The following is an 11,534-nucleotide window of genomic DNA, read 5'->3' on the forward strand; positions in this document are numbered from 1 at the left end:
TTTATAGTTTATAAATGCATAGTTGGAGTTAGGAGAATTCTAAAAATACAAAACCAGTTGGGTTAACTTTGTGTAGACTCATGTAAGGTTTAATTAACCTCCTCCGGTGTAGTTGTTTATAGTTAGGCAATATCGACTTTGTGCTTGTATTGCTCCACTTTCTATTGCATTATCCATGCATTCATACATATGCATCGTTGCACCTCATTTAGGTACGTTAGATGCACAACGTGTGGACGTGAAGCACGCGGTATGGAGTCGAACCACAAGATGGTGTTTGGTGGACATCTTCAGAAGATGGAAGGACTGCTGAAACAACCGAAGACCCGGCCCAAGGTCGGAAGGGCCCAAGGCCAAAAATAATATTAACACTAACTTAGTGTTACCCGAAGGCAAAGCTCCGGTGCACATCCTACTATTTTAAATTATGTCATCTATATATGTCTCTATAATTGTGCATTAGGTTTAGGAATTGTTTGAAACTTTAGCTGCATGATCCCTATGTTTTCCTGGGCCTTATACTAGTATGAATAGGTTGTTAGCACTGCTATGCTTAATAGGGCTCGATAGAAGTCGAGTGATAATTCTGTCACTCGCGAGATATAGGGTGTTTTTATATTTCAGTATATGAATTATTATATTTAAGATGGAAGGTATGGGATGGGAGACCGGATGGGGGAAGGTGTAGCCCCATCTGTGTCGATTAAGGACCGTTCCGTTGTCGGCTGTGCTAATCGGGGATTGAATTGTACTAGCCGCATGCCGGGAGTAGGAGGTAGTCGAAACCGGTAAGCCGAGTACTGCTTTGCTTCAAAAGTATAGGAACCCACACCCAACTCCTAGGGCGATTCGAGTAGTCGCGGAGAATTGAGATACATATGTTTACTTTTGGTGGTCTCACGTTGAGCTCGGCTGACCATATGTCGTTGGGCTGGTTCCTGTAGTTCGAGGCGGGGAGGGGAAATGTTGGTGCGTGAGGTCCGACAGGGCTTTTGCGTGCCGTGTTGGTTAGATCCACCTTGCAAGGTTAAATCGGATCTATTCGTCGTGTCTCGCGGTCATGAGAGCCTTGATCTCTTGGTCACATCGTAGCAAAGAAATGAATTAAAAGAGATGAGATGCGGGCTGATATTATCTAATTATTGATTTGTTCACCATGATTGCTGTAGATTTGCAAATCATAGAGGTTTAGTAAATTGATTACTTTATATTGAAACTAAAACATAGAAAAATAAAGACTCACATGTAATTGTTTATTTTCCGCAAAACCAACCACTAGCAAAAAAAAGTTTGCATGTCTAAAATATGTTGGCTAAGTATACCCAATAGACGGGTAAGTCTTGCTGAGTATTAGTTGTTCAGGGTTTATTGTTTACCATATTTCAAGTTTAGGAGCTAACTAGGTTTCATATCGGTGGGCTCGATGTGACGCCTTGTCTTCATGTCTCGGTAGTTCTCGATTTATTTAGTTTGTTTTATTTATTTTCTAGTAAAAATGTTCTGTAAGTTAGATTATTTTCCTGCTATCTTTTTATTTGTAAATTTTAAATTTAAAGCTGTTTTGTAAAAGTCTTAATATAATTTGTTATTTTTGTAAGATTATATCGTGCTGGTACTTTCTACGCTCGTCTTCGTGCGAGACTTCTGGTGTGTTTCGGTCGGCCTGTGGGTTGGAAACAGCCTGTCAAATTACACTTAATTAAGCTAATGCACCAGATGATGGTGGTTACGTTTAATTAACCGTTTTAACTCGTCGTTTCTGTCACACGCCACGCCCGTGCGCGCTGCGGCGGACGCTGCCGCCTGCGCGGAGCACGAGGGGCCGGCAGCGCGGAACGCCCCTTGTTGCGCTTGCGCTTGCGCGACGCCGCGGTTGGCTCTTTGTTCCGGCGAACAGACCAGACCAGAGCTTCCCACCTGTGATTGCTTCCATTCCAGGCTTCGAGCGACGCGAGACGACGAGTTACCGCGCGATGCTAGAGCCGCGGCCGTCGCCTCCTCTTCTGCGCCACACCGGACACGCTCTCGCGCGAGTCACGCCCACACGAAGATCACGGAGCACTCGCTCTGCCCCCACGCCGAACATCTGCGTCATGGATTCTTGAAGGGCACGAAGAGGTGTTGCTCCAAGTATATGGGGCCGACGATCTACGAAAGAATGTGGTAAGTTGCTTTTATCTGGGTTGTCAGACGATACAATTAACAACGTATGAAAGAACTGTACCACTGCAATTGTAGAGGGAGCAAAGAGTTTCCTGAAGTCAATCCATGCAGTGATCCATGACACAAACTGCCTCGTCCTCTCTGACACTGGAACCTACACAAGTTTCAGGTTTGAGTCGGGGGGAACGCGCCCAAACCGCTGCGAACATTACACATGGCGCGCATCCGGCTGCGTCGTTTCGCGCTCTAGGCGTTCCTGATTCGGCGACGTAGGAAACGGAACCCGTGCGACGGGCGCGCGCAGAGGAAGTGCGCGGGGCGGCCGGCAAGGGGGGGGGGGGGGGGGGGGGGGGCGGGCGCTGCCGGCCGAACTTGCCGCCGACCCGAGCGTGGAGAAGAGCGGCCGCCGGCGGGCAGGAAGGGCGCCCGTGCTCGCCGCCGGCGCGTTCAGTCCTGCCTCGGCAAACGAACAAACCAGAGGTGTTTTTATTTCCAGCGACGCGGTACAGGGAGACACTGACGCACACGCTCCGGCCTCGCCGCGTTCCGATGCCCAGGCACCCCCAGGTCCTGGCTCACGACAGCGTCCACATGAAGAAGGCGGACCAGACGGTGACGGACACGGACGCGAGCGCGTACACCCACACGAAGATCACGGAGCACTCGCTCTCCCCCACGCCGAACAGCTGCATTATAGTCCCTGGAAGAAAAAAAAAGAACACCGACTTCAATCACCGCCCATTCTTCTTGTTTTTTTTTAACCTTCAAGCATTGGCTGCAAGGGCTGCGTTACCGATGTTCATCGCGGGCGGCACGGCGTACTGCAGGTGGAGGATGAACTGGTACAGAGGGTCCGGCTGGACGAGGCCCAGTCGGACGGCTCCCTTCACCAGCGCGGTGCCGAGCAGAGGGAGCAGGACGTATCTGACAACCACGACGCCGGCAATCACCGACGGCTGGACGCTTCCTCGACCTCGTACTCCTGGAAACAGTTCACACATCATTCTTGCGCTCACGAGATTCATGTAATCACGCGATCTTCTTATTTTGTCCTAATACGGCAGTGAATGATGGCACAGCATTGCATTGGAGTAGCGTGAAACTGCGGTCTGTAAATTCAGAGCAGATTACCGTTGAGAAGGTTTGCTCCCATTATCAATGTGACAGATGGAATTGCCCCTCCGCTGTGTCAGAAAACACCCAAGAGAAAGGTCAGATATGCAGACAAACTAGAGATAAGGTGATCAAGAGTTTCTGTTCTGTTTTGACACACAAAAAAAATTGATCAAGGGGGGTTAATGTTTGCCCCAGAAGTATGACTGATAACATAATCAAGAAAGTGAAGGCATTACCCTATCAATTCAGCGGATTCCTGCAATACACGAAGAGGGGCAGTGTCTCCGATTATAGCATTTCTGATGAAAGGTGTTCCTCCAATAATGAACCCAACAATCTACAAGATCCGATAAATTGCCTCAAATAGAAAAAAAAAGGATATTCTTACATTTTCAAGAGAAATAAACAAGGGGTACTAAAATGGAGTTAATAGTTCGTCAAACTAGTGTACCACTGCTATGGTTGAAGGAGCAAAGAGCTTCTTCAAGTCAACTGTTTTGAAAGCTGATGACAAAAACTTCCACGTTCTCTCCACCAACGGAACCTACACAAATTCAAATCTTATAGTGCTGCAAGCAAGCAAAACTGTAGAGCATATACATCAGTATAACTTTCGGAGAAAGTTCTTTGAGCAATGAGAAACCTTATATTTGGTTGGAGGTGTGTTTGTGGATATCAATGGCAGTGTACATTCATCGATGTGATCATTTGAGGCTGAGGAGCTCTCTTCTGCAATATTATCTGTAGCACTTCCTGAAATTAACACTTTTGTTTGAGCACTGCCATCTCCTTCGGTCACATTCGACGTGACACGGACAATATTATACACAATCGACCATAGAAACACAGCTCCAATCTGCAGCAAGTCATTCACGTTAGTGGCTGAGTATTGCAAATGATTACCAACATATGCAGACTTACACAAATCTGGAAATTATACCAAATACTCATGCAGAATGGACTTACAGCCATTGACAGTGAAGAATATGCTAGTCCATAAGTCTGGCAAACATCAGGGTTTCCAAACGGGCTTCCCTTCTCTTTGCAAAGAGCTGGAATGATGATGAGAAAGATATTGCCCAAATTGCCTGCATCCGTCCATAAAGTTAACTATAATTTTTGAAAAGATATGAAAATGACAAAATATGGATTACTAGATTCACTGTCAAATGGCCAATTGACTTCTAAGCCTAATCAGGGATTAAATAACTTAACCCAACAGAACATTCCACAAATGGGAGGAGCTGAAATATTCTGAGAAGAGCCTTGGCAATGCAGATTCGGTCAGTGACTACCTCGTTTTGATTCCTAATTCAAGTGATAATTTGATTTCTAAACTTGCACCAGCTTTGAACCATCAGGGCTTCCAATAAGTGGTTGGTTACTGCCTCACAATATAAACTATATATAATTTATACAATTAAAGATGGTGACTTTTTCTAAGACAATGACATTTTTTAGCGGTTGTTGCTTTTGATTTGGTTACTACTAGTGATGTTATTCTTCGAAAAAACTACTAGTGATATTCGGAAGCTTGCATCCAACAGCGAAAAGTAAGATTTTTGACAATGAAAACTTGATTCTTCTATTGTCCTTTCTCACTTTTGTCTTGATTCCTCACTAGTCCATTTTGTTTACTTCTACCACTTGCACGTAATTTGTTTTACTCGTATCGTTGTGTCTTCCTTATTCCAAATGGACTTGGAACACAAGTGCAGCTTGGAACTTGTCAGTCCTCAATTACATTGGCGTACTACACTAAAAACTCTGCAAAGGTGGAGAAGCTAATGGCTGAGTGGCAGACAGTTCGGCACTGTATTTATCTGCAAATTAATTGAAGTAGATTTACTGATAACTTCAAATAAAAGGTAGATAAGTACACTTGGTTACCAGCAGAACAACAACCCAAAATGAGGCCTCTTAACTTCGCAGGCGCTCTTGTAACTTTTACCACTATCCATCCGAAGAATAAACCGAAGATAAAAGCTAGAAGAATATTCACTGGCATAAACCACCTGAATAAGGGAGCACAAGTAATCCTCTAGTAAATAATTACAATATTGCACTGAAGTATTTGGATATGTCAGACAGTCAGAGTAGCAGTTAAATTGCTATTTTTGGATACTCACAGTTTAGCCAAGCTTTCCATGGTGATTGTTTTTGCCAAATAGATTGCAACAAGGGATGGATTGAATACGTAAAATACTATCTGCATAACAATAATTTGTTCTTAGCAGGAAATTCTTTATTTTAGATCAATTATTGAGATGTTTTCTGCTTTTATGCAGCCTTTTACATCACTTACATTGTTCAAATGTTTTCTTGCTTCTTTGCTTAGTAAGCCAGCAAAATCAGTTGCTAAGAACGACCCAACACCAGTCACCAGAAGCATATTAAATACTGGCACACATGCTGTGGTGAAGAGCTGTAAGAGACCCATGTTCTCCTTTTAGGATCCACAATTATGCAATGCTTCTTATCCTGAAAATAAACACCAGGTATGTGTGAAGTGCTTGATGCATGATTATAATAGGCAGAAGTACCTACAAAATATATTCAAAAAGAAAAAAAGAAGAATTTAGCAACATAACCCTTAGGTTTCATGTGAGCATATGGTTAAATGCATAAGACATTTTTCTAAAGTTCTGAACCACGGTCTGAGATGATCCATGATCAATAAACAACCCCATACAACAAAAGAACAAACAAGAAGCAGTTGACAAAACTTGTGAAAAGTTATGCAAAAATTACAATAGATCCAAAGCAGAGACAACTGCTCTCTTCCCTCCCCGTTGTCACATACTCTATCACTCCCACCGCAATTTAAAAAAAAAACAAGAAACACCATCCAACATCCAAATGGAGATAAACATACTGATGAAGACAGGATCAAAAATGCTCCAAACAACTGCATGCTGCACGCAATCTTTACTTCAATCCCCTGGAAGGGTAAAGGGTTCCACCCTCGAAAGCAAAGAAACGAGCATGATGACGAAGAAGGGGGAGGATCGTAACAGCCCGATCGAGTCAGGCACGCTAGCTGGGTAGCTCCGCGCTTCTTACGAGAAGTGGAAATATTTAGGAGTACATCACAAGCAGGAAAGTACTAGCATCCATCTAAAATTCCAAATCGAGCCGTGGGGAGTTTTCAGTTCCAGTGCCGGCCGGCTACGCCAACAGACTGCATTTAAGAACACGACTGCTCAGAGAGACGTGTGAGTGCCGCAGCCGCGGTGGCATGGCAGATCCCGATGATTGATCGAAACTGAACAATACCATGAACTCAGAGCAGGGCCAGACGACGGAGGTGAGGAGGATGGGAGCGATCAGGATCACTCGATGCGGGACGTACCTCAACGGCGACGAGACCACGGCCAATTCGGCGGAGAAGGGCGATCGAAGCGGAGCTCTTTTGCTCCCCTCTCGGTCTCGGTCTCCTCTGCCGCTCTTGGAATGTTGTTGCGACTGTGTGAGGCTGCGATGCAGATATGAAGCTGGCGGCGGCGGCGGCGGCGGTGGCGGCGTGCGATTGGCACTTGGCAGGTTCCGTAGCCGCCTTTTGCTTCGCTGCCTGTCGCCCGTCGGGCTCCCGGCGGGCTCTCAACTCTAAATTCTCTCTCGGTCGCGGGTTTGTTTGTTTGGGGGGTGGGGCCAATTTAGTGGACTCCCCGTGGAACGCGGGGCCTGCGTGCGCCACTGTGCGTGCCATTCCACGTGCTTCCTAGTTTCTCTACAGCAAAAGTGAAGTAGCATTGCTAACTCCATAGGAGTTTCAGTGACCTTTATATACCTTTCGTTTTTATGGTGATAGAATCATTTATACTACCTTACAAAAGTTCATCACAAAACGGCACACATGACACATGCATTGCATGCATGCATGCTGATGTTCCATATCTTAGAACGCACCGTGCAACGCCATATGGCCTATGCTGCTACGCCTCCCCTGAAAGCCGCCATTTCAGGAATTTTACTCTTCAAAAAGTTCAAAATTGCACGCTCCATGTCAACATGGCTTACCTTGGGTTGTTAGAGCTTGACTGAGTTTGTAGAAATTGTCTTACCCCGCCAGGGGCGGATCCAATGTGGGGGTAGGAGGGGCTCTATGGATCCAATGGAGCCCCCCCCCCCTAAAATTTCAACCATGAATGAAGAGGTGGAAGAAGAAAAGGAGGAAGAAGAAAAAGTGAGGAGGGAAGAAGAAGAAGAGAAAATTAGCCCCCCCTAAATTGAGATTCTAGATCCGCCGCTGTACCCCGCGATCTTCTACGATCATTCTGGTATAGTAAGTTCGACCACTTAGTTTATATATGCGGATATGTGATATTCACTCTTCTATGAAACTGCTACAAAGGTACTTTTACAAAACAAATCTTCTTTCGAAATAAGTATACTACCAAACAAACCTTGTAACGCAAGTGCCACAAAACAAAATTGGCCGTGTTTGGATCCTATTGTTAGTGTTAGTGTTAGTTTTTAACCCCTCCAAATAACCCTCCAAAGAAATAACACACACTAGTTTGGAACCTAGTGTTATTTAGCATTTAATGGTACTTAAAGAACCAATGCTCTCTCTTTTTTCAGTGGGGCCAAACAGAAGTAACACAATAATCACGTCTTGGAGGGGCTAGAGTTTTGGATGTGTTAGTGCCAAATAACACACATGTTTGGCTCTCAAGTGTTATTTGGGGGTTATTTGAGGTGTGTTACTAAATAACACATGAATCCAAACAGGGCTATTGGGGGTGTGTTTAGTTGGTAAAAAAGTTTGGGTTTTGGCACTGTAGCACATTTCGTTGTTATTTGACAAATAATATTTAATCATAAACTAATTAGACTTAAAAGATTCATCTCGTGCTAATCAGTTAGCCCCAGCAACATAGAGAATGAAGTGCCTAAGTCAATCATTCATTCATTCTAGTGTATTGGTTTGTGTCACGTTCTATGTGCACAATAGATAAATTCCAAAACTTTATTAAAGTGGTGGTCATCTTTATTTGACAGTAAGTGGTGGTTATCAGGCCGGGACTTTTCCTTAATCTAAAATAAGTTTTTTTAGTGGATAATCTAAAACAAGTGGTGTTCATCTTTGATGGTCCCGGACACCACACGACTCCACTTTTTCCCTGTCCGAGAAAGAAACACTTACAGTGGGCTTTTTTATGGGCCTGTAATCCTAAACACACGACGAAGTCCGTTCCTCTCTCTCAAAAAAAAAAAACCCCGTCCGTAGTCCATCTCCTTCGCGGGCTGGGCTGGCTGTATCCATGGGCTCCCCTAGAACCCCTCGCCTTGGTGGAAGCTTCTAGTACCCAACAGTCAGGCCAACCGCAACCGTCCGATTGGTAGCTTGCGGCCGGATGTACCTTGACATCCTTTATATGCGCTTCTAGACGCGAGTCGAAGCATCCAGTCCGACCAAATCCTGCGCGTCCGTACTCTGCTTCCCCTCCGGCCACGGCGGCGCTGCTCTCCGGTAGGCCTCCTCCGCCGCATCTGCCCTGTGCCGTATTGCTTTGCTTCTCGAGTTGCCTGGATGTAAGCGCGTACTGGGTTAGGATCGGGTTGCGCCATGCCCGTTTCTTCCCCACGATTTGATGCCTTCTCTGTCGATTCTTAGCAGGTCGGAAGATGTTGGATCTTCCGCTACAAATCCAAGCATTGAGGATAAAGATTAGTTTCCCTTTCTGTTAAATTTCTCTCACAGTTTGGCGAGCTGTTAATTTCCCCCCAAATTTAAGCAGCTGCTGTTTTGAAGGTTTCTTCTCCGGGAAAAAATTTTCAAATCCCGAAACCGACCGAGGTTGCAGTAGCCGCAGATGCTGCTACCCATCAAGTTCCCGGGCCCATAAATTATACTCGACTTGTGATTTCGTTTGTCAATCCTAGCTATTGCATTCTGCGTGCATGTGGTTTCTGACCCGTGAATTGGAACCGCAGAAATCTCTAGGCGACGAATCGAATCGAATCGAGCAGGTACCAGGTAGAGGAGGAACCAGGCGGCCATGGCTGAGCACCTGGCGTCCATCTTTGGCACGGAGAAGGACCGCGTGAACTGCCCCTTCTACTTCAAGATCGGCGCGTGCCGGCACGGCGACCGGTGCTCCCGCCTGCACAACAAGCCGTCCATCTCGCCGACGCTGCTGCTCTGCAACATGTACCAGCGCCCGGACATGATCACCCCGGGCGTGGACGCGCAGGGCAACCCCATCGACCCGGAGCGGATCCAGGAGGACTTCGAGGACTTCTACGAGGACATCTTCGAGGAGCTGAGCAAGCACGGCGAGATCGATAGCCTCCACGTCTGCGACAACCTCGCCGACCACATGATCGGGAACGTGTACGTGCAGTTCCGCGAGGAGGAGCAGGCCGCCCGCGCGCTGCAGGGGCTGCAGGGCCGCTACTACTCGGGCCGCCCCATCATCGCCGAGTTCTCACCGGTCACGGACTTCCGGGAGGCCACCTGCCGCCAGTTCGAGGAGCACAGCTGCAACCGCGGCGGCTACTGCAACTTCATGCACGTGAAGCAGGTCGGCCGGGACCTGCGGCGGAAGCTGTTCGGCCACCTGCACCGGTCCCGCCGGAGCCACAGCCGGAGCAGCCGCAGCCCGAGCCCGTACCGCCACCGCCGGAGCTCGTCGCGGTCGAGGGACCGCGACGACGACTACGACTACTACTACCACTACCGTAGTGGCAGTGGCAGCCGGAGGAGCAGCGAGAGGCACCGCAGCCACGACAGCGACGGGAGCCGCCGCCGGCGCGGGCGGTCGAGGAGCCGGAGCCCGGTGAGGGAAGGCAGCGAGGAGCGGAGGGCGCGGATCGAGCAGTGGAACCGCGAGAGGGAGGCCGCGCAGGTGTGAGCAGAGCAGCTGCTGTGGCTATGCTCGGCTGCAGTTTGCCGCAGTGATGATGTCCGCTTGGTTAGTTTGCAAGGTCGCTGAAAATTTCATCTTGTACTAGTAGTTAGTCAGGATCATGTCGTAAATTGAACTCAAAATTCGGGGGTTTCAATTGTGACCATAGTGTACTTGTGGTTGTCATTGAACTTGCTCTGGATGTATCGATGGAACCTAATTTCCAGTTTCAGTATGAGCTTGTGCTGATGATCGGTGCTCTGTATATTGTTCATGCTCTGCGTTTAGTACATTTGTTGCTGAAAGCTCCTGGCAGTGAAAATTGCTGGGGAAAGATGAGCTTGTGTCTAAAGAAAGATTATATGGCATCTATACTGATTGTCTATACTGATTTTCTGAGAGGTTGTAGCCTTGCAGGCTTCTAACAAATTTGTTAGCACAACACATGGAGGATCAGACCTGCAGTCTGTTTAGTTCCCAATGTAATGCCCTGATGTTTATCTATGTTTGCCCGCCCGTAGATCAATCTACTATTTGAGACGATGATCTTTGCTTCCAAGTCAAATTGGCCGTGTTTAGTTCACGGTACCCGTCACATCGAATCTTCAAACACATGCATGGAGCATTAAATGTAGTTGGAAAAAATAACTAATTACATAGTTTAACTGATTAGTACGAACTGAATCTGTTAAGCCTAATTAATTCATAATTGGACATTATTTGTCAAGTAACAACGAAATGTGCTACAGTACCAAAATCCAATTTTTTTCACCAACTAAACATACCCTCAAGTCAAATGGTTTCATAAGCAATCTCAGAAATGTTTCTGTTTCACTTAAACATGTTTGGATCGAGAAAACTTGTCACCAGACGATTTCATTCTCGCTGTTCAGAGAACAATTGAAAAGCTAGAAAGCAGGGAAGCAACTGGTCATTGCTGACATAGGATAAATACTTCTCTTAGGAGAAACATTAGACGGCTACCATTTGACAACTGGGAGTCTTTCTAAATTTCACTTTCTAAATTATTATTTGGAGAGTCATGTACATAAAAATCGCTCTCTATACATCTTCACTCTCCAATAGCTTTTCTATATCTTCTTTACACTCTAGAGAGCTATTTTTGCTGTCTATCTTTGGCTAGTGAGTAATTCAAAATAGATGATGGCTACATTTGGATATCCACTTAGAGCATCTCCAAGAGCTCTTGTATATAAGGATAGCTAAACCTGATATAACAATTATGTAAAACTAACTAGCTAGTAAAAAAAAAGATAAAATCCAACAGTTCTCCAAAATCAAAAAAGAGCGCTAGGCAAAGATGCCCAGCGGCACCCTCTAGATAGAAAATGAGGATAGATGACGAGGTATATAGAGTTTTTGTTGGATAGGAGTTTTTTG

At 46.1% G+C, this 11,534-nt stretch overlaps 2 protein-coding genes across 7 annotated transcripts; one reads left to right on the top strand and one right to left on the bottom strand.

Annotated features, from left to right (window-relative positions):
• Positions 1–2,624: 2,624 nt before the first annotated feature.
• LOC120661088 (protein PIN-LIKES 3-like) lies at positions 2,625–6,906 on the bottom strand. Of its 2 annotated transcripts, none has more exons than XM_039939786.1 (11): positions 6,632–6,906; positions 5,585–5,760; positions 5,409–5,488; positions 5,170–5,294; positions 4,246–4,367; positions 3,923–4,135; positions 3,731–3,823; positions 3,516–3,616; positions 3,295–3,347; positions 2,957–3,145; positions 2,625–2,863 (listed from the first exon to the last, which is right to left on the bottom strand). In XM_039939786.1, the coding sequence occupies exons 2-11, from the start codon at positions 5,717–5,719 to the stop codon at positions 2,739–2,741; spliced, it is 1,236 nt and encodes a 411-aa protein (XP_039795720.1). In that variant the 5' UTR covers positions 5,720–5,760; positions 6,632–6,906; the 3' UTR covers positions 2,625–2,738. The 2 variants fall into 2 exon arrangements, with proteins under 2 accessions (XP_039795720.1, XP_039795721.1); XM_039939787.1 differs by having other exon boundaries at positions 5,585–5,822; positions 6,632–6,859.
• Positions 6,907–8,596: 1,690 nt separating this feature from the next.
• Positions 8,597–10,398, top strand: LOC120661089 (splicing factor U2af small subunit A-like). 5 transcript variants are annotated; one of them, XM_039939788.1, is made up of 2 exons: positions 8,597–8,755; positions 8,903–10,398. In XM_039939788.1, exon 2 carries the CDS (start codon positions 9,285–9,287, stop codon positions 10,137–10,139), a length of 855 nt encoding a protein of 284 aa, XP_039795722.1. In that variant the 5' UTR covers positions 8,597–8,755; positions 8,903–9,284; the 3' UTR covers positions 10,140–10,398. The 5 variants fall into 5 exon arrangements, with proteins under 5 accessions (XP_039795722.1, XP_039795723.1, XP_039795726.1 ...); XM_039939789.1 differs by having other exon boundaries at positions 8,608–8,755; positions 8,900–10,398; XM_039939792.1 differs by having other exon boundaries at positions 8,622–8,755; positions 9,220–10,398.
• The last annotated feature ends 1,136 nt before the right edge of the window (positions 10,399–11,534 follow it).

This window comes from Panicum virgatum, chromosome 2N (genome assembly GCF_016808335.1).
Source record: "Panicum virgatum strain AP13 chromosome 2N, P.virgatum_v5, whole genome shotgun sequence".
In the NCBI taxonomy this organism is placed as follows: domain Eukaryota; kingdom Viridiplantae; phylum Streptophyta; class Magnoliopsida; order Poales; family Poaceae; genus Panicum; species Panicum virgatum.

Coding starts and splice junctions, on each gene's coding strand:
- LOC120661088 (XM_039939786.1), bottom strand. CDS start 5,719: ATGGGTCTCTTACAGCTCTTCACCACAGCATGTGTGCCAGTATTTAAT. Junction 3,617..3,730: donor CTCCTTCAACCATAGCAGTG/GTACACTAGTTT, acceptor CGGATCTTGTAG/ATTGTTGGGTTCATTATTGG. Junction 2,864..2,956: donor GCCGCCCGCGATGAACATCG/GTAACGCAGCCC, acceptor TTTTTCTTCCAG/GGACTATAATGCAGCTGTTC.
- LOC120661089 (XM_039939788.1), top strand. CDS start 9,285: ATGGCTGAGCACCTGGCGTCCATCTTTGGCACGGAGAAGGACCGCGTG.